Source organism: Lingula anatina, chromosome 7, assembly GCF_051362555.1.
Source record: "Lingula anatina isolate TDL-2025a chromosome 7, LinAna3.0, whole genome shotgun sequence".
NCBI lineage: Eukaryota > Metazoa > Brachiopoda > Lingulata > Lingulida > Lingulidae > Lingula > Lingula anatina.
In genome coordinates this window covers 15664698-15691879 of record NC_141773.1, presented here as the reverse complement: position 1 = coordinate 15691879, position 27182 = coordinate 15664698, and the positions used below count along the sequence as shown (strand labels likewise).

General features: G+C 36.8%; 2 protein-coding genes across 3 annotated transcripts; one reads left to right on the top strand and one right to left on the bottom strand.

Moving 5' to 3' along the window:
* The first annotated feature begins 11 nt into the window (after positions 1-11).
* Positions 12-5603, top strand: LOC106161975 (uncharacterized). Of its 2 annotated transcripts, none has more exons than XM_013539058.2 (4): positions 12-248; positions 3197-3517; positions 3903-4229; positions 4491-5603. In XM_013539058.2, the coding sequence occupies exons 1-4, from the start codon at positions 152-154 to the stop codon at positions 5255-5257; spliced, it is 1512 nt and encodes a 503-aa protein (XP_013394512.2). In that variant the 5' UTR covers positions 12-151; the 3' UTR covers positions 5258-5603. The 2 variants fall into 2 exon arrangements, with proteins under 2 accessions (XP_013394512.2, XP_013394513.2); XM_013539059.2 differs by lacking the exon at positions 12-248 and adding an exon at positions 1442-1613.
* A 4379-nt stretch (positions 5604-9982) lies between these two features.
* Positions 9983-26226, bottom strand: LOC106161980 (brain-specific homeobox protein homolog). The gene is made up of 3 exons (XM_013539065.2): positions 25485-26226; positions 14036-14220; positions 9983-13872 (listed from the first exon to the last, which is right to left on the bottom strand). Exons 1-3 carry the CDS (start codon positions 25762-25764, stop codon positions 13651-13653), a joined length of 687 nt encoding a protein of 228 aa, XP_013394519.1. The 5' UTR covers positions 25765-26226; the 3' UTR covers positions 9983-13650.
* Between the last annotated feature and the right edge of the window lie 956 nt (positions 26227-27182).

Below are 27182 nucleotides of genomic sequence, written 5' to 3'. Positions count from 1 at the left end.
ATTGTGTCGGCGGAGATTTTGAAGTAGCACTCCCCTGTCCCAGGCTGACTGACGTCATCTCCAAGGGTTTCTGTGGACATCTGTGGATCACTTAGGGGAACAAGAAAAAAGATCACCAGTCAGTATAATAAAAAGAAGAAGCTTTAGCAGGATGTATTCGCCAACATGCCAACCATTCAACCAGCGGAGTCTGTACAAGAAACCGATGAAATTTGCGTGTACAGGCCCAAGGACTTGGAGCCTTCCCTGTAAGTGCGCTACAGTTTATTTCAGCAGATTACGTGTACATGTGGCATTTAATTTTTGTTTTGTTTATCTATAACTCGTCTCGTCTGCAATTTCTTTCCTACTTTAATCTAATTGATAGGTCTGGGCCCAGAAGATCCCTCCCTCCCCCAGGAGAGGCGGCTGCCTTACCACTCTCTGATCGCGATCTGGGTCGAAAAACTTGTCACGCGGGCAATATGAAATGGACCTCGCTGTAAGCAGTGGTCATACCGCTGTTCAAGCGTGACCAGTAGACCTATTTGTGATCTGTATACACGAAATACTCAACGCCACTGTGTCTGAACAGTTGCCAAAAATGGTTTGTGTTCAAAGTCATATTTATGCCATTTAATCAATTATAATAAGATTTAAAAAAAATAAATAAAAATTAAATAAATAATCAATAGAATAAATAAAAAAGATCGCATGTTAGACTATGTAATGCTGGCCAACCCTTACTAATGAATACATATATCGTCTAGCGATTTATTATCGTTCACATTGTTCGGATATTTTTAATTACATGATTATCTCTTATTTATTGCGTATTGCGTCTCTTATATAGTCGCGACATGCGAAGCCCACAATGTTGAATGAATATTTGATATCAGCCCAGTAGGGTGCGTGTGAATTTGAGAAAACAGACGCGTGCGTGTATATTCCTTTCCTCCTTTTTTTTCCATAAGCTGAAAATTCCAAATTCCGTCTGGATGATGTACTCAGACCGCGCCTGAATGCTTTTTTTTTATTAAAACGTTTTAGCAGAGTGCTCTGAGTACCATTAGGCGCTTGAATGCCCCCCCCCCCGCACTTCCCCTCTACCTTAGCCCCTCTCCATGTATTTACCACAACGCTCAGCGATTTACATAACATGGTTTGCAATAAAACGTGAACTACCCGTAGACAGAGCAAAACAGATTTTATTAAATTTTTCTGCGCGTTGTCCCTTTGGTGTGATGATGAATTTACCTATTTCTTCCTCTTTTCCCGTAAGGTATATATATATATATATATATATATATATATATATATATATATATATATATATATATATATATATATATATATATGCCTGGTTTTTCAAGGTCTACATTTCCTTTTCACACACCGACACGATTGTCCTCGCATACGGTATGCGTCACTATGTAAAGGCTTTTCATACACAAATTGTCCAGCTATTGAGTCAATACAAAGGCAGCAGAAACTGCTTGGCCTGACACACGCACTAAATATTGATCGGCACCTTGCTGTTAATCCCTTAACGTCCGTGTGTGCCAGCCATACACCTGCACGTATTTCACAACTTGGGCTGATGTTAAAGAGTGGAGAACGTCTTCGCTGACCAGGTAACTAGGGTGAAATGAGAGAGAGAGAGAGAGAGAGTGAGAGAGAGAGAGAGAGATTAAGTCGTAGTTGAGAGGGGTGGTCTGTGTCTAAGTCGGATGTAACACGGGTGGGGTTGGTGCGGGGTGACACTGTATACCACAACATGTAATTTTTTACAGATCGATTATAACTCCTCAGTTTTCCACTGCTGTGAAGTTCGTGAGTGAATATGTAATCAGCGTTTATCAATATTATACTCATTTACTTGATAATGGGTATTTGTACGTGTGTACTGGAAGTGTGTGTGCTTGGGGGGTGGAGGGGGGGGGTAAAGGGGAATTTTTCTTATACTTTCATGTACAACTATTAAAGATGAGTCAATGAGGGTGGAAGCAGGACCCCGTGGGCGCGAGGAGGGGGGTTACATGTATGTCTCTTGGGTGGGGCCAATGTGCTGCCGCTCAGGTAATAGAGACCTACATCGTAACTCCCTCGAGCTTCAGTAAACATGGCTATGATGATAAGGGTGTGTGTGGTGTCATGGAGAGATAGCTGTAATGTTGGAATGACTATTACTTCAAGCGTTGGTGTAATATGTCGCCTCTTATTCCGATTTTAGAGCCTTTTTGATCCAAAAATCACGTCAACGTTACGCTATAGGAACACTGTACCTCACCTAAGACCTCGCCTTTTTAATATCTCTTTCGTCTAGTCATGATTTTATTTTATACGTCTCTGTGACTAATATAACGTCTGACTTTTTAAGACTATATTTCACCTTTTGGTTGGGAAAATGATACCTTCATTGTACTATGGTTGTCAACTGTTGCATACTCGTATTGTGTGGAGGCGTCTCTTTTTCGGATAGACAGCGCATCAGGCGCAGAATTGTTAGTTTCTAAGGGCTCATTTCCATATAAATTATCGGTCTACGTAGATCGATCCAACTCCGTGGGGACTCTTGCTGAATGCATCAGTTTAAACGGTTTTACACACCTCTTGTTTCCGACGTACTTGTATAATCACCATTTTTTATATTCTACTAAACGACAGGAGGAGGCATCTTAATCTTTTAAACTGATTGCATTCAGCGAGTCCCTGTGGACTTGGATCCATCTACGTAGACCGACAGTTTCAATGGGAATGAACCCTAAGGCTAACGGTATTACTGAAAGTGTTAAGGCAATGTCCGGGTTATCGCGAGGAAAGTATTAATTGTATTGAGATTAATTGAAAATTAATTGCACAGCAGGTATATGTCTATATGTCAGTCTATGCCAAACAATCCGCGAGAGAGGCGTTCTCATACTCTTTTAAATGCCACTATCTGCTGACCAAGTTTTGTTAGGTGTATTTGTGATGTACCTATTAATCAGCATATGTGGTAAAATATATCTATTTAATGATATGTTGGCGTTATTAATAATAAAAGTCGACTTGTCAGGCGATTAATTGGTTTTGGTCAAAGTCTTTCTTTCTTTCTTTTTTATTTATTTATTTCGTTCGTTCGTTTGTTTCTATTATTCATTCATTCATGCATTCATTTTTTTGTTGTTGCTTTATAAGTTCATTATTTCGTTCATCATTTCACTTCCCACTGCAGGCCCAAATGACAGGAGAAAAATGACGGAAGACCTGGACACTGTTCGCGAAACCCTCCTTTCTTCCATACAAAACAACAACCATCAACATATCGCTGTTTTGGTGGACAAATACAAAGAGTTCCCGGAGATCGGTGGTCAGCCAACAAAAGATGGATACTGTCCCATTGTCCACGCCGCCAAGAAGGGCGCCCTCCATTTTGTAACAAAATTTCTGAAGCATGGCGTTGACGTGGACGCCACGGATGGGTATCAGTGGACGCCCTTAATGGTTGCATCTGCGGAAGGTCACCTGGGCGTTGTAAAGGAGCTGCTGGCGGCTGGTGAGTTTAAAAACTGTCCCGAGGTAGTCTTGGCATCTTTACGTCTATGTTATCCACACAAAACTAATGCAATCCTAGTGATGTGATATTACTGTATGAGTTGAAATAAGGTGTATCTGAAATAAAAAAAAAAATGGTTCGGATCATAAGAGTTATAGTAAAAGCACAAGTTGGCCGAAAAAGTTTTTTTGTTGCATAATCGTAGAAATTTAGAAATTCTTCATCGATATTTGGATAAATGAAGGCCACTTTACAAAGTCTGCTATCTCAATTTTATTGAAATAATTAATTAAGTTACCTCAGTTTTCTCGAAATAATTAATTCCGTTCTATTTAATATGAACACGCATGTTGCTTTCTTAAAACACATTTTCTTGTACATGTAGGTGCAAGAGTAAACCGTCAAAAGAGCAATGGCATCTCCGCTCTGTGGAAGGCTTCAGAACAGGGTCACTTGGACATCGTCGACACTCTCATTGCTGCGGGGGCTAACTGCCACCTGGCCAATAAAAGTGGTGCAAGTTGCCTGTGGATCGCGTGCCAGCACGGTCACGTGGCCGTTGTGACGTCACTGATAAAGGCAGGTGCTGACGTAAATGGTCGGCGTGATGACGGTGCTTCTTGCCTGTGGATTGCTGCTCAGGAGGGACATGATGGCGTTGTTGGAGAGCTGCTGAAGAATGGTGCCGATATAAATGCAGTGAATGCAAATGGTAAGAGGTGTTCATAGGTAATTGAGTTACAAAGTCATTTTTTGAAATTATGCCGATATAGATATTTTGCGTCATTATGTCTTTTAAATAAGAAATAGTTTGAAACCTTGTCGATCCTTTCCCAGGGATTTTAAATCTCTCTCTCTCTCTCAAAAGTTTCATCGAGAAAGATAAATTCAGAACAATGACATTTAGTTAACAATAAGTGAAACCTGGAGAAAAAACCCTGTATATCGTGTTTTCCCCAATCATTTATTGCAGGTATCAGCAGTTTGTGGATTGCCTCACAAGAAGGGCACACGAAGGTGGTGGAGATACTTCTTAAAGCTGGGGCCGATGTCACCGTGGGGAGCAAGCACGGGGCATGCAGTTTATATGTAGCCTCCCAGAACGGGCACACAGACGTGGTCAAGGCACTCTTACCGGCAGATCCTTTCTACCACAAGACGCAGGGGCCGACTTGCTTATTCATAGCGTCCCAGAATGGCCACGGGGGCGTTGTGGAGGCCCTCCTGGCAACTGGGGTTGACCCCAACTCGACCATGTCTTCTAGCGGAGCCAGCAGTTTATTTACCGCCGCAGAAAATGGTCATAAATCTGCTGTTCAGGCCCTCTTGGCAGGGGGAGCCAAAGTCAACCTGCCGTCCAAGAGCGGTGTGACCGCCCTCTATGTGGCAGTTCAAAAGAACCACGCGGACGTGGCTGAAGTGTTGTTGGCGGCTGGTGCAGATGTTCATTTCACGAAAGCCGATGGTTGGAGCAGTCTCCACGCCGCCTGTCACCATGGGAACGTTGCTATCATCGATGCACTTCTCAAGAAAGGAGCAAACCTAAACCTCCAAAACAAGATCGGCCGCACGGGGCTTCATCTTGCCGCCCAACAGGGGCACAAAGAAGTGGTAAGATTGTTAATTGACAAAGGTGCTGATGTCAGTGTCAAGGATAGTGCTGGAAAATTGTTCTACGAGAAAGCGAGATCTCAAGATAAGGAAGATTTCGTCAAGATGTTTCAATCTGTTAAGTTATAGACTGCTGAAAGATGTTTAAATACCAAAGGATCATAAGGAAAAGGTTATTGAATCAAGGGCAAAGTTTGCAATAATTCACGCTGTCTGTGAAAATGATTTATTAAGTTGGCACTCCTTTTTTGTAAAATATCTCAGAGATTCAATATGTTAGGGAAGTTATCAAAGTGGTTGTTTTGCTTTAAAGTATGTTGAACTGTTAGAGTTTCTCTGATATTGTTTGGTTTTTGGGGTTTTAGTAACGTAAAACGTTTATTTGATGTTATATTTATAATGCAAAAAGTAACAAACGAAAATCCTGAAATTTACAAAACCTGTTATGATGAGAATAAAATATGCGAAAACTGAAGTATTCCATCCTGATTTGCCTTCAGCCTTGCTTTTCCCTGTCGACTGTATCAACCTATATCAAGACCGTTGGCTGCGGGAGAAGGGGTTAAAAGTTTTTTTTGTCTCTTTCTTCCATTCCACCAAAAATCTCTTACTTTTCTTCCAGTCAGCGTCTATATAAGTACCACAGCGCGCAATTATCCGGCGGCATGTAATGCAGGCTTTCAAAAGCTGTCACCACCAAACCTTTTTTTAGCCTACGGCCCTGAATGGCGGTGACATTGTTCGTTTAGAACTTTTTACCTTCACCTCCGTTAAGAGGCGAGTAGTTATTACATAAACTAAAGTCCCCTCTACACTGTACGGCGTCAAATCTGCGTCCCGCATTACGGCTCCGTTTGAGAGTAAAAAAGAATACCTGCTTTACGTGCCGACAATTGGCCGATCATAGAACATTTTGCAACCAAACCAATGCTTGTGCCTCCTTTCTACGACCACAGCGATGCCAGTTTCATGGTGGCACAAAAGACGCAGAAAGGAGGCTGTCCAGGGTAAAAGGGGGTTTTGCGATTTCAGGTACAGGACGCCACTGGCGACACCAACGCCATCTAGTGACGTAGGTGTAGACATGAAGGTGTTAGGTTGACATTGAAACGTTGCAAGTATCGTTAATCGTTAGCTTATAATAATACTAAAAATGACTTTTCGATCTATTCAAGCCACCAAACTGAAGCTATGACGTAAAAGGTCTCAATCTCAACGTGGATTATAAGGTCTAATAGATTCACGTGATTGGGGTTTAACTCCTTAATGAGCACTGTATATCCCATGTCCTTGCAGCGAGGTGAAGTGATGAAGTTAGTTTTGTTTTAAAATACGGAAAAAGGTAAGAAGCACTTCGATTTTGATAGCTCAAGAGAATGGGCCACCTTAAATAAAATAATAATAATAATTTTAAAAAATGGCATGGAAATAGTTCAGGGGAACGTCCAGTTTCACGGAAAAAGAATGCCCTCTGTGAAAAACATGCGCACTGTTTGTAAATTAGTTTGCAAGGCAGCATTTTCATTCCTATTTTGATGGCGAACTCGGATAATATTACATTTATTTTTTACCCTCAGTAATTATAGTGAAAGTGAGTAAAACATACGGACGCCAGATTTTTTCTTTGGATGTGGGAGTGTGCATATGAGTGCGTATTTGCCTGTGTTTGTGCATGTACGTGTGTGTGTGTGTGTGTGTGTGTGTGTGTGTGTGTGTGTGTGCAGGCAGTGATTGCGTTAGTTGCGCCACATGGTCTTGGTTGTGAAAGCAGACATGTAAATGTTCCCTAAATCATTGAAAGTATAAGAATATAATCGCCTTGGCCTAGCCTTGACAAAGCTTAGTTTTATCATTGAGACAGCTTAACTTTGTTATTGTCTTATTTTGCCCTTTTATTTTTGTTATTACATAAAATTTAGAATATTTTTAAGCTTTGTTGTACGTCCTGATGCCCAAGAATTGTTTTTGGCCAATCTCACTTTGTCTCTCCAATTGTATTGGACAAAAGCAACCGTCTTGTGATTACCTTTAGCTGTATTTTTCTATACTGTTAAGACTTCCTTCTGTAAGATTATTCTTTAGTACTGCTGTGTTAAAAAGACAAAATTTTCGCTACACATCGCTACATCCCACTTTTAATATAAAATCACTGGCTAAAACAATATTACGTTTTATGTGTAGAACGATCTACCAAGTTGTTTTTAAAACGTAAACACATTTCATGATTTTAATAAAAAATGTTAACACCTGGGATCACTAAAATTTAAAAAACGCAATGTGTAATTGAAGGCTACGTTTTTAACAGTGTAATGTTGGTAATCTGTTTTTTTATCTCATACTAAGTGAGCGCAAAACATCACTTTGTGAGGGAACGTCGCCATGGATTATAAGTCGAAAAAGACTGTAAACAATTAAACTGGTGTAAAATTTAATTTTTTAAAAACAATAACTCACCGCGTCGCTAACAATACTAATCAGATACACTATTTTAATATGCCTATAAACTTGAGCAGATAAACAGAGCAATAAACAGAGCAATTAAAATGCAGTGTTATAAAACATACTGTATGACAAACATTTTCTTTTATCTAAAATGATGCTTCCGATTGGACTTGTCATTGAGCATTCTTTTTTTTTACTAAAGATAATTTCATGTGTCAATTTACAGTAGGCCTTGTAATTCTACACGATAATGGCGTGAATAGATTTTGAGCCGGAAATAGGGGAAAAGAAATGGATTAGAATTAATTTGCCCGATGTTTTTCTCAGCCAGAACAAGGTACCAACTTTCAGCAATCGAGTCTATACCTGTATCCTTAAATGCTCCAAGGACGTCTATCGAAAGAGCGTTTACAAGACGATTGCACTTCCCTTATTGATGAGTTGTGAATCATCTATGTTGGTATTCATCTTTTTAGATAATAATGATTATAATGCTTTTTATTATTAATGATTTGCAGCTAAAATGCTTTAATTCCAGAGTATATGTAAAGAGCATTTAAGTTAATTCTTAAGAACTGCATAAAATTGCAATTGAAGTATCATTGTAACAATCCTGAATCGCAAAATGTGTTTATCAAATGTCAACTGTTGCCATTTCAATAAATTAAAACTGTTTAAACATTACACGACCAGTTTGCCGTCATAAGATTCCTCAAACTGAAACCAGTGATTAAAACCTCAAACTGAAACCATTTGAGAATGCCCATTTGTAAAGAACGTCTTTTTGTATTCACTACCGACAGCCTTTTCTAGTAATATATTCATAACGGGAGAACACAATGCCAACCCCCAGAATCAAAGATTGAGAGAGACGTTAATGGCCCTTCAGACTGATCCTTTTTCAACAATTCCAAAAGAGCTTAAGTTGTACAATATTTTACGCGACTTCCTTTAACATTTGAGAAGGACGAACAATATCCAACAGTTTAATTCTACCCACTGCGGCTTAAATCTAGAGCTGAACCAACACACCCGCATTGTGAACCTTTGTGAAAGGTTATTTCAGCAAATATCCTTAATGTAATTATAATGACAGCAAAGGGGTAATGGGTTGGTGGAAAGAGCGAGGCTAGGGGGAAACGGGTTGCAATATGTATAATTAATTTATCTTATTTTTGAATAAAGTTAAAATATGAAAATGGAATTTTTAACACATTTAAAACATGATAACTAAAATTTAAATGGCATTGTCCTAGAAAATCGTGGTTGTTGGATCTTAGTTACAATAATAGCTGTGGTATCGTCATCATCAAAGGTTCTTTCCTCTTCAGAGACTGGGGCGTTCTGCTCACGGAATCTGATACATGCTTGAAAGTTTACTTTGCGTTCCCAGTGAAGACTTTGTTTAATGCCCTACTTTAATTTTAACAACTAAAACCGAGAGAAATCGTACAGGTGGATGTTAATGCATAACTTCTGTCACATCTTGCACCTTTTCTTTTGTTCCAGAACGCAATTACCAAATTCATCTTCTGTCTGGCTTAACATTCAGATTTTACAGCGGTGTCTCATCACACCGATGTAAAATCGATCAGAGATATATTTTAGCGCTGCATGCGCAATATTGTGGACATTATCACCTGTACGTGTAACGAAATGAAGATGAACCGGTTCCAAATAAAAAAGTGCTCTACCTGCCCCACCCAAGCTTAAATAGACTAGGCATAATGTGATAACGAGCACTAACGGGTTTACTCAAGAGTTTAATGTGTGTACCAAGTGGCAAGGGATTAACGGCCAAACACGCTGGGCTATACAATAGGGATGGCAGCAGGAGAGAACTGGAAGCACAATGGTAACAATGGATTGGTAAATATCAAACCCATTCTGGCATGTATATTAATTTGCATGTATGGTGCGACACAGTATATGTTTGAATCTGTTGACCCTAAATGATTTCCCCAATTTTGACCATTTCTAAAAAGGTGGAATATGTATGTTACTCTTCCCCTATCTCTTCTGTATAATTTCCACTGCAGGGCAGGGATTGGGTGTTTTATACTTCATATTTACGTCGATTACATCAGTTTGTACCCAAATAGCATAATAAATATGCATATATTTGAAAGATCTATACCATGTTGAGATACACTGCACATTTTAAGTTTTTACCATTTTACTTTTGTTGTTCGGAAATGCAAACATGAAATGTGAATTTAGGTTATAAAGCATATTTGTACTTGTAAGTAAAATATTTCAATAAAAGGTATGCTATTTTTATAATATACATATAAATATTTCATTTATTCTCTTGAAAAAAAATTACACTGTTTATTTCGATAAGTACTTCAGATTTTGCAAATATCCATTCCACCCAGTTAACTGTTGCTTTTCACACACCACCCACTTTTTCAAATTTGTGATGAACGACAAATGCCACTTTCATGACTATAACATTTATTGATCTTCAACAAAACCCGTAAGAACACGGGCGATGATCAATACAACAAACGTCAACATCAACAGCGTTGCACCATCGTGTTTCTTTCACATACTATATATAACAAATAACATATGTGATACCTACTTCTGTCCATGCAAAGAAGGACGGCCTATGGTGTATTTAATATTGTGTCGCAAATAACTCTTTGGCAAAAAACTAGAATACTGACATTCACAATAGTTTAATTGTGAAACCTACTTTTGTAAATCTTAATAAACCATATAATAAACCACTTGTATTAATAATGTGGAAAAACTGAAAACAAAAGAAGTGACTTAAACTTCTCTATCCGGTAAAAGGCTAGACGATGAAAGCCCGGCATATATTTCTAATAACCTCACCAACCTATGTTTGGTTTGATGAAAGTGCAGTAACACGTAAAGGTTCACTCCAAGTTGGTCGTCCTCAAAAACCATTGGGTCATAGCATTATTGAAGGGTGCCAAAGTCAGCAAAAGATGCGCAAAATGGGTCCAAGATGTTCAGATAATCTGTGCATGGAAATAGGACATAGCTCGAGGGTAGATAGGCCTTGCTTTGCCCCAAATATCAAATTTTGCATCCTGCTATTATTACTTTGTTTAAATGTGTTTAAAATGTTGAAATTTATCCTCTTTTGTTTGAACATGTTTTCACTGGTTTATTCACCACAGAGTATAAATGCTGTTACGGATTGATATATTTACGTGAATATGCTTTAACATCTCCATGGACAATAAGGCCGTTGACCCCTGGTAAATGACCACGTGCATATGGGAGATTGGATCTTTAAGCAAGATTAAGATCATCTGTGGCCCACCTGAAGTCCTACAAGCCTATTCAAATTCTGAAAGGATTCACGGTTAGTACTTACCGTAATCAGTTAGCCGATTGTGGCATACTGTATCTTAAAATTTTCAGTGATTGATGAAGAAAGTTATTTTTTGGTTGGAAATTTGGATCCAAATTATGACAAATTTGTTACGCTGTCTGGGGTATTTTGGAACAAATGATATACGGTGATATATCGTTAATCATCTGTTTTCATCCAACCCCAATAACACTTACGTATGTGCCTTGAAACAAATCTGAAGGACAATCTTATAATCATCGCAAGCGACATATATCATTCCTCGTTTGTCTCTGGTAACAGTGATTAAGTGATCACTTGCCAATGTAGACTCACATAATCCGCTCATTTTGTCCTTTTCACATTATAATTCCAAATAAATGAAAACTTGAGTTTCACTTATTGATTTCTTATAACCATTAGCCTCTTGAGAAAAAAGTGTTGATTTGCACCCTTGCTGTACCCGATCTTATCTCTGCACTTATTACTTGTCCTCTTGGACCTGACTGCAAATAATATTTTTTTGCCATCGCCTTTTGAATTTATCCCGAAAATAAAATTTCTTCTTTACTGAGATTGGTTATAATGATAATTATGATGATTTAAACAGCATAAATGAAAGAAACACCCGAGACAAAATAAGCATAATTTGAGACAAAATAAACATCATAGAACCATGTACACCTTCAATAACGCATTGAATTTTAATTGTGTATAGTTTCCCATTAATAACACTGATTAGACTATGGATAATGATACAAACGAAGTGAAACGCCACAAGTATCCCATTTTAAGGGAGAGTGTGATTGATATGAAAATTCGCAGACTTCAGCGCTCTCTAGTGCTTTTATTACCCATTGGTTTTTGGGGAAGACTACCTTGAAAGTAACCCGAATATATTGTGCTATCACGATATGATTTCAAACCAAGTTTAGCTTACCTGGGAAATAAAAACCACTGGACAAGCGTCTGTTCAGGCACAGCATCTAGTCTAGTCAAACGACTAATATTACTATATGAACATTTGGCATCAAAACACTATTCTGTACGTTTATTTATGGAGTGTGTATACAAAACATATCACAGATGTATAACATATTCTACGCTATCGAATTACGTGTGCATTCTCTTAAATCCAAGATAAAATTTAAAAAATATATACGACCCGCACAAATATAACAATAAGAGCCCTGAGATAAGTTGTTGTAAAAGTTTTTCATTATTTTGAAGAAGACATCAGAAAGATACATACTTGGTCAGTATCTCTGAATATAATGATAACAAGGTAGGTTCGTCAAAATACTGCATTAGGTTCCTTATATTGGTGTCTGTCATTCTTACAGCTGTATCCGAACGGACGACTTCCTAGACGTTTTGGACACGTTTTGACTTAATTAGCACCACGTGTATGAGCGAGTTTTAAATTTGTATGAAATGTAACGGAGCGTCTAAGCTACTGACTCTGACAGTTCTATAAGATTGGATGTCAACATCGATTTCTGTACGGGATTAATTCGAGACAATAATTGTACATATACTGGAGTGCCAACATTCATTCATTGATACAACATTAACATACCAATCCGAATATTTATCGTTCGGCCTGCGAAACGATACATCATCTTCAAGTATATTTTCATCCAATGCAAAGTCCCTACACATAACCTTCATTTAGACATGATGAAAGTCAAATCGTCTGCTTTAGAGATCATTTGTCACTTGGCCATATGAGATATGAATCACTAGATGTTCTTTTACATAGAAATAAACTTTTGTTAAAAGAAATCTTTCAAATGTAAAGCTTCATCTTTACGCCACTCTTTATGATAATGACATGTTTCAAATTGCATACCTAAATACAACATATAATGTTAAATATCACTTTTTGGACATTTTTTTTTCTAATTGCTTGGATTAGATGTGGTTGTTTTCTTTTTTGCGTTACCAAATATTTTCCTTCCCCTCGCAATTGTTTTTCTTCAGCTATCGTGTGAATCCTAAAATAATTATCTTAACCTCCTACCTTCATGTAGGCCCTACGCCTCGAATTGTTTCCCCTAACATAAAAAACTCAACTAACACACAGGATGACGTCAGCGACAGCCTCAGCCACTTATATCATCAAAAATTGTGTAACTAAAATTTAACACAATAGTATATCATATATGATTGGACAAAATATGTTTACCTTGAAATTATGTTCAAAGTTAACGAACAGAAGATGCCAAAAAATCATAATTTCATAACTTTTGAGCCCCTAGATTCAATTTAACGTCAACGATAATAAAAGCGACATGCCCTGGAATGCCATTATAGTCTAAAATCTGTTATTGATTAAGCCTATAGTGCCTTCGAATCTGGATAAGATACTTATTTGACATTCTAACCTTCACAACTTTTAACGGGTAATGATACCTTATTAAAGGTATTGGTTGTGGAAATACCAATTTAAAAACTCTTCTACTTCAGATGTATCGAGGTCTTGCATGGAACACTTCGATTACGCCCAATTTCGTAGCGGGAAATCGCTCTTAAGTGGCTACCGAAATTATGACCTGTAGCAAATAACTCTCACCAACAATGGATAGTGATATGAACCTCTATCTATGATGACCAATCACCAAGAAGTGCTTGTTATCTCAGTTTATCACCATACATGCACAGGTATTCAAACGACACGAATAACAGGAAGGGCACCAGGGCATCATCAAGCAATTTGCTTTTGAATCATTTGAATCGTGCTTTTGAATCATTCGTTACATACGTCCAGCGTCGCTCTCTCTTCCTCCAAGTCCTCAAAGGCGTTTGAAGAGGTGTCGCTCCCGGAGTCGGCGTTAGTGGACTCTCGACTGAAGGGGGTGTCATTTTCCTCTGGGGAACGGGAGCGAACTCCACCGGTTATCCCTGTAAGTTTTTCGGCTCGGAGGACTTTCTTCTGCTTCATGCGTCGATTTTGAAACCACGTTTTCACCTTAAATGTGAAATGATAATAGATAACTTTAACCAATTTATGGCATTCATGATAATTTAAGTACAATTTCCTCAAAAATTAATTAAAATCAGACAACCAGATATCTTTGCTCCATCTGACTATTACTGGACTGAATTATGTTCTGATAAATGGTCATTAGTACCTGCGTTTCTGAAAGGTTCAGCTGTGTGGCAAGTTCTATTCTCTCTGGCGTAGAGAGGTATTTCTGATTTTCAAAACGTTTTTCCAGTCCACTCAGTTGCTCATCACTGAAGACGGTTCTCGCTTTCCGACGACGGCAATGGCGAATATGACTCTCGGTTCTGTGCAAGCTTGGCAAGGGGAGTCCTATAAAACACCAGATATAATAACACTAATATATCCGGTTATAATACTGATATTTAATATAACACATTTTGAAAGTTCAACACAGCAAATTACATGTGCTACTGCATTTTGCATGGCATCTATAAAACAAACTTATTTATTATCTTAGTTCTTATTAGTTACTAGCTTGGTTGCTATGATCTTATGTTAGTGAATTATATGGGCTCTGCAAACCCTGCAAAGAACCAATGCTGCATGCACTACACTTTTTGAAATACATATAATATCTAATCAGATGGTTTATCAAATGGTTTATCACAAATCACAACAAAGTGATGCAAAATTCAAGTACAACAAATCAATAATTTTGATAAAAAATGGAAGAATCATATTGAAATCTTACATTGCAAATCAAGATTTTTCAAAAACTGCTAATTTACCCAGCTTAAAAACAAGACGCAGAAGAATATGAATGTAACATATTTTTCATTCAACTTATTATTTGTGGCACACCAATTTTGTGATAAGGTTTACCAAGAAAGAAAGCATTCATATTTGTAACTGTATGTTGTTTTGTACAAAATGCATAAAGCAACTGTTTTCAACAATTTCAGACCGCCAGTAAGACGGTTTGCTATTTCATACAATTGGATCCCAATATAAATATATAAAAGTGTATTAAAAGTTGAAATCAAAAGTGTCGCTTTTGACTTTATGTAGCCATTTTCTCACTTAAAAGAGGCAAAGGAATTTGCACCTTTGTTAATTAAAGATACCCCCAAACCATGTTAAACTGAACATTTATAATGTGATAACAGTATTTTAGAAAAGATATTGTTTGTAATTGGATATCGCCACTTAAATAAATGTTTCGTGAGTAACAGGTCATGTCGTTAGTTGGGATTGGATTGCACCTTGTTTGCGAAAAAATAGCAACGCTTTCAAATGTCTTAACACTTCCAAAATGTATGCATAAATTTCAATTCTCAAGGTGAATATATTATTACGACTGTATAGGTACAGTCGTTTAGTGTTTCATTCGCATCCAAATGGACTTGGTCACCCATAAAGTTTATAAACCTGCATCTTCTTTAAGCACATAATCGCTTGACACCTTTTTTGTTTGATTGGACCCCAGATGCTTAGATCCTATGCCACGGCAAACATAGTTTGGGGTTTCTCAGCACAATTTTCAGCACTGGAATATGGAACTGCATAGTGCCTGTATTCAAACGGTACGAAAAAACAGCCCGGGGCGACACACGGGTGGCAGTGCCGCAGTAATTGATAAAACATGCCGCTTATTTGGTCTGCTCGACTCGTTTAATGATTTACTGTGGAACTTTTCACACCTTTGCCATAAAGGCACAATGGTTTCCAGAGTCAAAGGGTCATTTAATCCTTTGATTTAACCTTGTATTGTAAAAACGGAATGTTACATCACCAAAGAACATATCAATATAATGAAAACGGAGCGGTATGTCGTTAACAAGAACAGTACCTGTTCCTGCACGCGACAGGTACTGTTTTAGAACTGAAATTGAACAATTTGAAGCCATAAACCAGCAAACGCGAAATACTTAAAATAAAAAACCCAAAAATACAAGCACCTTTGCCTCCAAATTGCTATCCTTTAAAAACTGTGAGTGTATCATAACTCGGTAATGAAGTACCAGAGTGGAAAATGGCCGTGTGGTCACAATTTAAGATCTGTTCTTATACAAACAACAACCCCCTAACTTTCGCCTGAGGTAATGTAGCGGTAAATAACCCCTTATTTACCCACATACAATTGCATGATGTTTTCAATCCAGTTGAGTAAAGACAGTTTTCGGATTAAAGAAACTTGAGAATTTCTCTTTGACAAGCCCATGTGAAAACGTCATAATAAGTTTCATTTGTGTTTGTATGCAGGGAACGAATCTGAATAGCAACTGTTGGACGTTTATTTGAAATAGGAATGTCTCTCCGTGTGATATTTGTTCCCAGGTCCGGGGTTCCAGACTCCAAACCCAACTTTAAGACTTTTATAGAAGGCAGTTTATAATAATTCGGCTAGATTAACATGATTTGGATGGTTGCGATCGTTGAAGTTGAACTTCTTATTGAATTAAAGAACCGAAATATATGGCATACTAGAAACTACTGAAGATTTTATCGTCTCTTGATGGTAAAAAAGAAAACGTTTCTTGAGACAATGAACCTGTTTTCTTTGAGGGTTTGGAGTATAACAACATGCTTTTAGGGTTAAATTGTCTCTTGAAACGACATTCCTTTTTATACAATTTAGATATGTTTCATGTATTTAGATATATGTGCAAACATTTACCTAGGTCTGTTTCAGTAATGCCAACAAGGCACGAGCAGAACATCTTCAATGAATACATACAATTGGACCACTTGGACACAATTAGACCATGCCCCCCCCCTTTTTAAAATTGAACTTGACAACACAGTCGATTTGGGAGTAAGAGAATATTCTAAATTATTTTCCACTTGGGAAACAAATAATATGCAAAATGCATTGTGATAGGGGCACCCCCATTTCAAAGCATATTTGTTGAAAATGGGTTATTTTTTGTTTAGTTCCCATGTGCTCGCCTTCTATATACAAAATGAATATATATATATATATATATATATATATATATATATATATATATATATATATATATATATATATATATCAATTTTGGACTAAAACCACCCATCAGCGCTTCGTTACTTCTATTTAATGTTTCTTTGACTTAAAACTTACAAAGAATAAAATATTCCCATCTGCCAAACATGCCTTAATTAATCATCTGAGTTATTAATGGTGGTGTTTAACATGCATGTGTTTAACACAAAAGCTCTATCAATACCTTTTGTATTATTATTATTCTTAACATACTTTTGTAATGTCCTGCACAGTATCTAAGTATCTCTGTTTTGCATTTGTCCTAAAAAAAAAAAAAAAGGGAGGGGGTACATATGTATTTATATTTCAATTCATATGTTATCAACGAACAAATTTACTATTAATTTTGAAGAACTTTATATTTAGAATAACAAATTATGGCCAAAGTAATATTTTAAGAGAGGGCAATTAGCATGGACAGGTTCGGGGCAAAAAGAAGTGAAAGTAGAAGCTTGGAAGCTTGAAGCCAGATTCAGGTCACTTAGCAACAGCATATGCCCTTTTTAGGACACACTTCATTTAAGGATACTTTCGGTCCACATTACCGCCCCTGGCTATAGATCAAATCTTGACCAACTTTGATCTGCATCAGCAGCCAATTCATTCAGGAGGCAAGTTCTTTCCCTCAACGATAACACGATGATCTATATCTTGGGTTTATTAAAAGCGACAAAGTAAACTAAGAGATGGGTGGGCACAGGATTATGTAAGCCCAGAGAACCGCGATTACCTCTTTAATAAATATCGGCTGTGTTGGCAAAATGACCGAAGGCACAACGCCAGCAGTATTACGATAGTAGTAAAATGTCAATATGAGTAATTCTTTTTTCCTTACGAGGGCATAATAGTGCCCGGCGCTCATAATGAAATTGTGGGTCTCCTATTACACTTGACTTGCTACAAGTAGGAAAACAGAATTTTCTTCCAATTGTAGATTGGTTGGTTTGAACCGTACTGATGTCATTGCGTAATGTATTACCAACATTTTAAAAAGGGGGAATCTTCTGAATAACTTGCTGTTGATAATGGGCAAACGAACAAACAGATGGATTGGTTATGTCCTGTTTCATCATCCCTAATCTTATTTGGAATATTTTATTATTATTCAGAATTGTAGAAAAACACTTCCATGATACGAGAGATGTTAATTTTTTTCTGTTACAAATATCTGTCATGTTAGACTTAAATGAGCATGCCATAGTTCTTGCCTTTCAGAAAGTGAAAGCGGTAACATACAAAGTAAACGGCAGCTACTGGTACAACCTTACGGTGCTCCTCTAACTTTCGTAATTTGTATTGTTGTCGAAAGCTATGATTCCCACTGGATTCTTAAATTTATGCATCAACCAGGACAAACTGCCAGACCATCTACATATATGAAAATGATAAAACACGTTAATTAGAAATGAATTATATCATAATTTTAATGTAAAAGTACATGTTACATGGCATATTGCAAAATGCAAGAAGGTCACAGATACAGGCGGATTCCAATTGTAAAGGAAACTTTAGTCTGCAATGTAATCAAAAGTAAATTAAGGCTTGAATACCTACTTGTTTACGCAACAATTCGAATAAAGAAAGAAAAAATCATATGGTACAGGCCAAATATCTGATTTGACCTTCGAGTTACTTTATCTTACTTCTGCTTCTACTACTACTACTTCTACTACTACTGCTACTGCTACTGCTAACAAGCTGAAACGAAAAAATTCTGCGTTATAAGTTGGGGAAACTCTCAGTGAAAATCTAAAATACATTATTGTGTTCACATAAAAATCTTAAATGTACCTTTCTATGATATTTTTGTGTAGTTCATTGCTAAACGTGTTGCTATACTTTCCACTGCTAAACGCGTTATTTTAGGATTAACTTTAAAATACGCCTACTGTCCATGTTGTACCTCTGTCTTAAAATCCATCTCTCATGCTAATTCAACTTTCACTTAAATTAAAGGTACTATAAAGGTACCTCTTTCACGCGAATTCAAATTTCACTTTAATTAAAATTATCTATAAATTTTACTATAAAGTAATTTTAGGTAAACATATTCTCAAATTGTCGTAAAATAGTCTTTTGCGTTTTCGAATTCAATATTCACGTGCAGATGAATTTTTCTAAATCTCTCGGTATTCTTAGTTTCTCAAAACACAAGCTTAGAATCAACCACTTAAATGAAGTAAAAAATTTTACAACTTGTATATGAATCTTAATATAGTTTTAAAAATTATATTACAAAATTTGGAGAACTTTTAAAACTTCTATACGAGTCTATGTATAGTCTCAAACTAATATTGCAAATACTTTTCTTTACATTCTCTACAATATGTAGTTATGTTGCAAGTTAAGTTTCATTCTCTATAGTTAATGCCTATATCTCAAAACACAGAAGTCCATTGCAAAGCATAACTTATCGACCACTGGCCATTCTGAACCCAATAACTCCACAATGCACTGGCCGGGCAATAACGTAGGATGTGTAATTGATTGCCGTCAATCACCCTGTTACCAACAAACTTGCATAACTATATTCCGCTGACAGAATATTTGAAAAACTAAATCGATCTATAATTGAACCTTTTTGATTTAATATGCGCCTAACGAGCGCCTTATGAGTTGAGGATAACGAAAGCAGAGGACATAATTGTTGTCGAATAAGGAAGCAACGCGTCACACATTCTTACTCTAGCGCGTGGCGTTGTGGATCTAGAAATTATGTTGTTCTTACATCAGCTCCATGCCAGATTTTCGGCCTTTGCACATAATATATCGCAATTACTCGATCCTTATTATTCGTCTTTGGAGATACCCATTAACAATTACATATTTTAGGATTATTTCACATTTATTTCACATTTTAAAAGACATAAAGAAAAATTTTGAGGCTTTCATAATCTAGGACTTATGCATATCTAATACTGAACAGGTGTAGAATATTTATCTTCTCTTTGTAAAATTCTTATAATACTTCAGACTTGTCTATGTCAATTTTATGTAAGAAAGTTTCGAGTGGCTTTATGAAATATTTTGCAAAACTATTGCAAACTCATAATATGTTTTTATCTTTACTTTTCGATTTCAATCACAATAAGCCAGCAATAACCAGAAAGCCTATTGTGGGCAATCCACTATGAATGTCTCTCAGGTCTTGGGCCATACTAAAACGCAGATATCAGATCAGTTTTAACCCCTTACTGTAAATAAGTTTTCGCACTTTCGAAACTTGCACTACGAAACTTAAATATCTGGATTAAAAGAAAATTAAATTTAAAATATTTAGCTATATCAAAGTAGGTAATAATTTGTACGTTTGTACATGTATGTATCTTTATTTGGTCTACAAATCTACAAATACATGCATAAAGTCGATGTGAACCAAAAATGTAAAGCCCATATTTAAATCCGTTGGTTCGACAGGCTCCTTTGCCTTAAAGTTTACAGTCTATTTGTGGCACTGTTTGCATTAAAGTGCCCTGCTATGACTACATTTATTTCGTCGGGTACGGTAGTCATATAAAGTGCTCTTGAAAAACTAGTATTACTGGCTTAGTAAGAAATAGATTTTCTTCTTTAATCCACAGACGGATTTCCAATTGAACGGTCTTCTATTTATATTTCAAACAATGATTTTTCATAAATGCTCGTTTTTGCATATGTTCAATTGCAGTGTTAAATTCGTTCAAATGTAACAAATTGTCTATCTTTAAAGAGACAAAAGTAAATAAAATAAAATAAAATAAAATAAAATAAAATAAAATAAAATTACTTTTATTCCTGGAAATCAGCCTTCAATTTATGCAAAATATACTTTAAAGCGTTTTCCAGATTTCGATGCGTTTAACCGAAATCCTATGCTATTCTGCAAATTTAAAGCAAACTTTTTACCTGATCACTATTTTCCAACCATACTTCATCATATTATTTAATTCTAACAAATTTGATGTGGAAATTGTTGAACAATTTCAATTTTTGGCTTGAATTAGTGCAAAAACCCCAACGACTGCTTTATTTTTCTTTTATAGACACGTTAAAATGCCGGGCAAAAGTTGTCAGCATTTAAATCATTTCAACAAATCCCCTTTAGCCTCAATTAGACTACGGATTATCACAGACATTTAAGTCATTACGTGCATTTTATGTCATTGTCCGTCATTATTTTGTCATGACATGTAATATTGTATGCGAGTGTTTCCATTTATTGCACACACAGCCAAGGCGGGGAATGATTCACGTTGAATTAAAAGAATCTTATTAATGAGAATCAATGCTTATTTTGAACTCTTAACAATTCAATCGAGGGATATATGCATAATGATATGACGCTAGATGTACAGTTGTATGTTAATGACCTCAGAAGAAATAATAGAAATGTGAAAATTTATAAAAATATACCTTAAAGATTTGCAATTTATTGTAAATAATTTTATATAATTAATACAAAGTGAATCGTGGCAAATCTTTTTCCAAAAGTGCTATAACATTATATGTTAATATATATTTTATACATTTGCTAATTTGCATATTTTATTCATTTGCTTAAGGTGTGTTGAAATATTGGCATTCCTATATATTCATATTTTCATTTCAACCTTTCAGGAAATAAAAATTGAAGCCAGGTTACAATTACACCATTGCATTTTTGTTGAACATAAATTTTTTAGTTCGTTCATCACCGAAATAAAAAAAAAAATAACTAGAAAATAATATAACAGTGTTAACATCAGCAGTCTATTGTGTGTGTGTGTGTGTGTATGTGTGTGTGTGAGAGAGAGAGAGAGAGAGAGAGAGAGAGAGAGAGAGAGAGAAGCAATAGTTAGATATGAATATCAAGGAGTACAGTGTCGTGAATCTTATACTCAAACAATGCGCAGAGAGGCTGCAAACAGCGGTCTACTGAATAAAATAGCCACAAATTGAATTTCCCCTTTAAAACGCAGGGTAGGGTTACTAATTGCATGTCCTCTACTTTAATTGAGAATTTTGCTTTGATATCACATAATATAACTATATGTGACCACTCCACTGAGTGAATAAAAATTACAATGTGGCGGTGGCTGAAAGATTCATATTTAACACACACACTTCTTGCGGTCACAAGGTGCAGATTTAATATTTCTCATTTATCTTATGTAACTTAAACTCATAACGAAAATATCACTTTCATCTTACATTTGAATAAAAGTTTACATAAAACGGTCCTTTCAAAGACATCCATAGTCACCCTGATGATTTAACAAAACGCTTGTCTCTCGCCCACTTCAATTTTTATTTGATTGGATTTACTCAAGGGACGGTGTATCACCTTTGTCAACAAACACACCAGATTTCGATGCAATGATTAATAATAATAATAATAATAAAATAGCTTCTATGTAAAAAGCTACCTGATCCTCTTGACTAGACTAATCAGTGGCTGAGACAGAACTAAACTCGAGTCCTCCGACTCACTGGATGATTTTTCATACCTATGAAAAATAAACCAACAATGCATCCTAAGGAGCAAGTCGATTTACGAGAAAACTTACCTCTGCTCTAATTAAATCTAGATCTAGCCATTAAAGATGTTCTGCTCCGATCATTTCTCCCAAAATCTCCGTCTACCTGATTGTCTCACAGCTTGTCATAATGTCCAGTATTTAAGAATGCACTCAGTCAGACGCTAACACACCTTCAGCAGACGGCTTGATTGTAATCAGTTGTCTGCTCCTGAGAGTTCTCTTGTGTCTCTCGTTTGAGTGATTTATAAATAATTTCTTTTTGTTGCTGATTACGCTTGGTTAAGATAGCACTTATAAATGCTCGTTTACCTTCAATTCTCATACTATCTTTGATGCGTAAATAAAGATTCATTATATCCTTATCACAAGTGCGAAAATATACTACGCTGATGATTACATGAATGCAGTTTGTTTATTATCATTATTAGTGGGCGTGGATATTGTCCTAAATACAGCAGTTAATGTCCATTTCAGTGTGCTTAGACATGCTCACACATAAAATTCTGCAAATTATGATAATCTACTGTATTTACACATATATATATTTATTGGTTTTTGCCTTTAAGCTTTTAGTTCTCTCTCTCTCTCTCTCTCTCTCTCTCTCTCTCTCTCACACACACACACACACACACACACACACACACACACACACAGATTCAATTAAAATATGTAACTGCACTGTGTTTGTGATTTAATCTTATGACGCCTCAAAATAAGTTATGTGATAATAACATACACTTTACTGTACTGTAAAATAAGTTTTGTAAAGATTGTTAATGTTGCTTAAGCATTAATTTAAACCATATTTTAACGTTCACATAATGCATGTATTTAACTGACATTAGGAACAAAATTGTGCTAAATAAAGAACTTTTAAACATTTATTTAATCTGAGTAATCTTATTATATATTTCCTCGAAATAAAGCTTTTGTTGAATTGTCTAATCATAAAATTCAAAGGCAAGGCAAAGGCAATAATCTTCAGGGAGTAATTTCACTATTGTATGCAGTGACATTTCAAGTTGTCCAGGGCAGCATATAGTTATGAGGTACATACTGCTAACGAGTGGAAAATGAACAACCTATTTATAATTTAACCAGGACGCTACAACCGGAGAATACTCCTTGACTGATATACACGGCCTCTCCTTCTGATTCGCAGACAGTTCGAATGCAATCAACCCGTCTGCAGATTAAAGATGGCGGAAAGTGTCCGCCATTGTTACACTAAGGGGATAACGTCCTTCGAACAATTTGGCCTCTTTGTTCCTCAGTTAACATTTCTCGCGCTTGGGCTATAATTACTTGTGAATAGAAACAAAGAAAATGCAGCAAGGCTGATATTTGAGTGTAACAGAGAACTCGAGAATGGGTATATTCTTGGTCATTTCGTTGATTTTGTTTATGGGCCGCGTGACCTTACGTTGAAGGAAATTAGAAAATAACAGCAGTAATATAGCCAGGTGGAATTTAGACACTTGTGTGTTGACCATGTTATTGCTGTCGTCAAAAAGATCCGATGTCGGCCATTCAACGAAATGATAATCACGTTGGTGAACATTTCCCCTCCGCCCATTTTATTGTAATTAATGTTTACGAATTTCTCGTCTTTTCAACAAATTTTCGGGTGCCTGACCCTTACCTGTTTGTCTTTCTTGATTCATGGGGGTTTAATTACAGCATTTTTAACATAAATTTGGCAACCTTTTTGTTAACTGATTTAACTACTGTGTGATCTTCCTAGTTGGTCATATTTTAATACCCTTGAGCGACTGGCTTGAGAAAAATAACATTTCATGCAAAATATTTTGCCCCCTTTTGGCTGGCAAATTCCTTCTTAGATGGTTCTCATGTAATTTATGTGCACGTACCTATGGTTATGCACCTATCGAGGTTGTTTTTCCTACCTTCACAGCGTCTGCGAAGCGAATTTTTCAAATTCAACCCTTTCGTGCTGGAATTCAAGATGGCGCCCGACCTTCTACGATATATTATCTTACCGAAAATCGTGCGCAGGAATGTTTTGCATTTCAATGCTGTAATTTATTCATACTCCCAGGTAAGGCTGCTTTTTTTATGAAACGTAGTACTATTTTCCATTTTATCATTTATTTTTAAAATATAATCTGATTTTGTATTTATTTTAGTTGTGTCTATCTCTGGGGAAAACAGGTCCCATGCAGTTCATGCACACGTGTCATATTTCATTATTCATGAGCTGACTACTCCGTGTTGTTGTCGTTCAAATAGATCACTTTCTTGCCTTGACCGAAGTTATCATCCAAAATAAACAAATATCTCCTGTCTTTTAGCCGTTTATGTTATTTTCTATCTACTAATATGATAATTGGTATGATATTTTATCCTTTCATCAGATATCATGATTATTGAATTGTTTTGTCTTAAATTTGAGGACTGCAGAATGGAGCAGTCAGCTGTACATTTTATGGCAACGCGCTATGTTTTGTTCTTATTAAATACGGCGTTTTCGTAAAATTAATCTGAACTGCTCGTCAGTCGTAAGCAGTATAAAACTGCCAGAACTTTCCTCATAAACACAGGAGGCAGTTTTAATTTGAGCTTTGTGTTCCCTACAATCAACCTCAGTGCCCTTAAGCTTTATCTGCTACTTAAGGGTTCCCCTCTGGGAGTTATTGGCAATTTATATTGATAAGTATATTTTTAATGCAAGGTTGGAATACATGTGGCATATTCTAGTTCACACTGTATTTAAGACAATGCGCCAAATGTTAATTGAGTATCAATGTCAATGTTTTGGGACAACATGAATGACATGCAGTACAGTCATGTGTTAGTGTGATTTATCCACGAAGGATTGCCAGTTTTACCCATTAACGCATATTGTACTGATTTTTAGTATCGATTACTGTTGTTGTCTGGCAGTGTTAGTGTACCGTTAATAACGCGGCCAACAACAAAGCTACGCATCTTGAGTATATCGTGCTGTTGGCAAACTCAAAAGACCCTAAAACACTGCCGCATGTGGCTGAGATAAAGGCAGAGGGGTGTGGTCGGTCATCGAGACAGTGAAACTTAAAACGATGACATATTTATAAGTCTAGCCTAGTGGTTATAATCAGACTTACCGGGAGCGTGGAGAAGATACGAGTACTCCGAACCCGGGCTGTGGTAGACGGTCGGTAGCAGCGCCGGCGGCATGTAGGCAGGGGCGGATAGGTAGGGGAACATCGGGGAGGCGGCCGTCAGGTCCCGGCGAATACAAGACTGGATACACGACGCCGACAGCATCGATTCTACCACGGCGGTTCTGTCTCTGGGTGTTAGCGTTGGTCTTGGAGGGGCTGCTCCTCGCGACCGCATTAAAATATCATCTATGTTGAAAGAGGACGGTGGGTGCTTTGTCATTGCCTAGCTTCGGCGAGATTAAGAAATTCGTCCGGTGGTAAGAGTGTGTAAATATTGCAAGCAGAACTAAAAACGGTTTGGAATTTCGCAGTCCTTGGTTTAGTTAATGTGTTTCCGTGAAGGATGTTGCTCTTCAATTTTAACGAACTTAAATTCCTGGCGAGAAAAATCCACCGAAAATAGAAGCGTTATACATTCGAGAGTATTTAATGTTTTTTTTTTCAGCAGACGATCAAAGCATACTCTATCCCTCGGTGTCCCTAGGGAGCGCGTTCTCACCGCTGAAGCGAAGGCAGTTCATAAATCTATCAGCGTCAACTTATCAGTAAACGAAAGCTGCGTCGATCTATTTTATAGAAAACCGTGAGCCCTTGTCGCAGAAGCGTATGTCAAAATGCGTGCTCGACACCAATTAACCATTACAATTGGAGCCCAACAGAATCCGCGGATACTGCCTATTTGTTGCATTCAGGGGGCGCTTTGATTAATTCCGCTTGGCAGACGACAAAACAGTGCATATCCTTCCGCAGGACTACTTACAAGACGGTTTAACAGCAAAGGTCTCAATCATCACAGCACTTGATGATGATAGGCTTGCTAGATAACGGTTTCTTGGTGCGTTTATCTTGTCCAATCGACTGCTATTTAATCATTCCGAGTTATCATATGAAACCGATTATAAAGGCAAGAATGCAGGCTCATTTTGTCTTTTTATGCCGTTTTCTTTGTTCGCACGGTGACCCTCTCTTGGACAGCAGAAGTGCAAATAGCAATTTTAACTTAATGTAACAATCTCGTAGCTCTTTATCTGTCTTTTTAAAAATAATTACCTTGCTTAATTCTACAGGATAAAGAATACGACGTGACAGTTATCTTTCTATAAATGGAGCTTGTCTTAGAATAATTACCCATAGAAAAGCTTGGGAAAGGGTCTTCAATTTTGTTCCAATCCTATTGTCAGCGATATGGTTTACGTGCTTTTTAACATTCGTCTGACTCACTTTTTTATATGTTTTTATATTGACATAAAAAAACGCAAAAGGTTGGCCACATAAATTCATCACTTTACGAAATATTGTCTTAATTCATTCATCCTTACCTCATTTGTCAAGCACTTTCCCCAGCACACGCGCCGATTTGCAAGTGCAGTCTTCCACAGAAGTAGTTCAAGGGAAAAAAAAACATAAGTTATTAATAAAAAAAGATGGCCTTTACTTATAGTGCATGTTCCACACGCAACCAGGCACGCTTGCGCACCGGGCAAATTTTACATTTCTTTCTTCTTTTTTTTTTTTTTGAAGTAGGTGACAGAGACAAACATTTTCTTTTGTGAAAGGATATCATGAAAATGATATAAAAATAAATAACCGATGGGAATTGGAAGGGGGGGGGAGGGCTAACTCTAGTAAGCCTGAGTG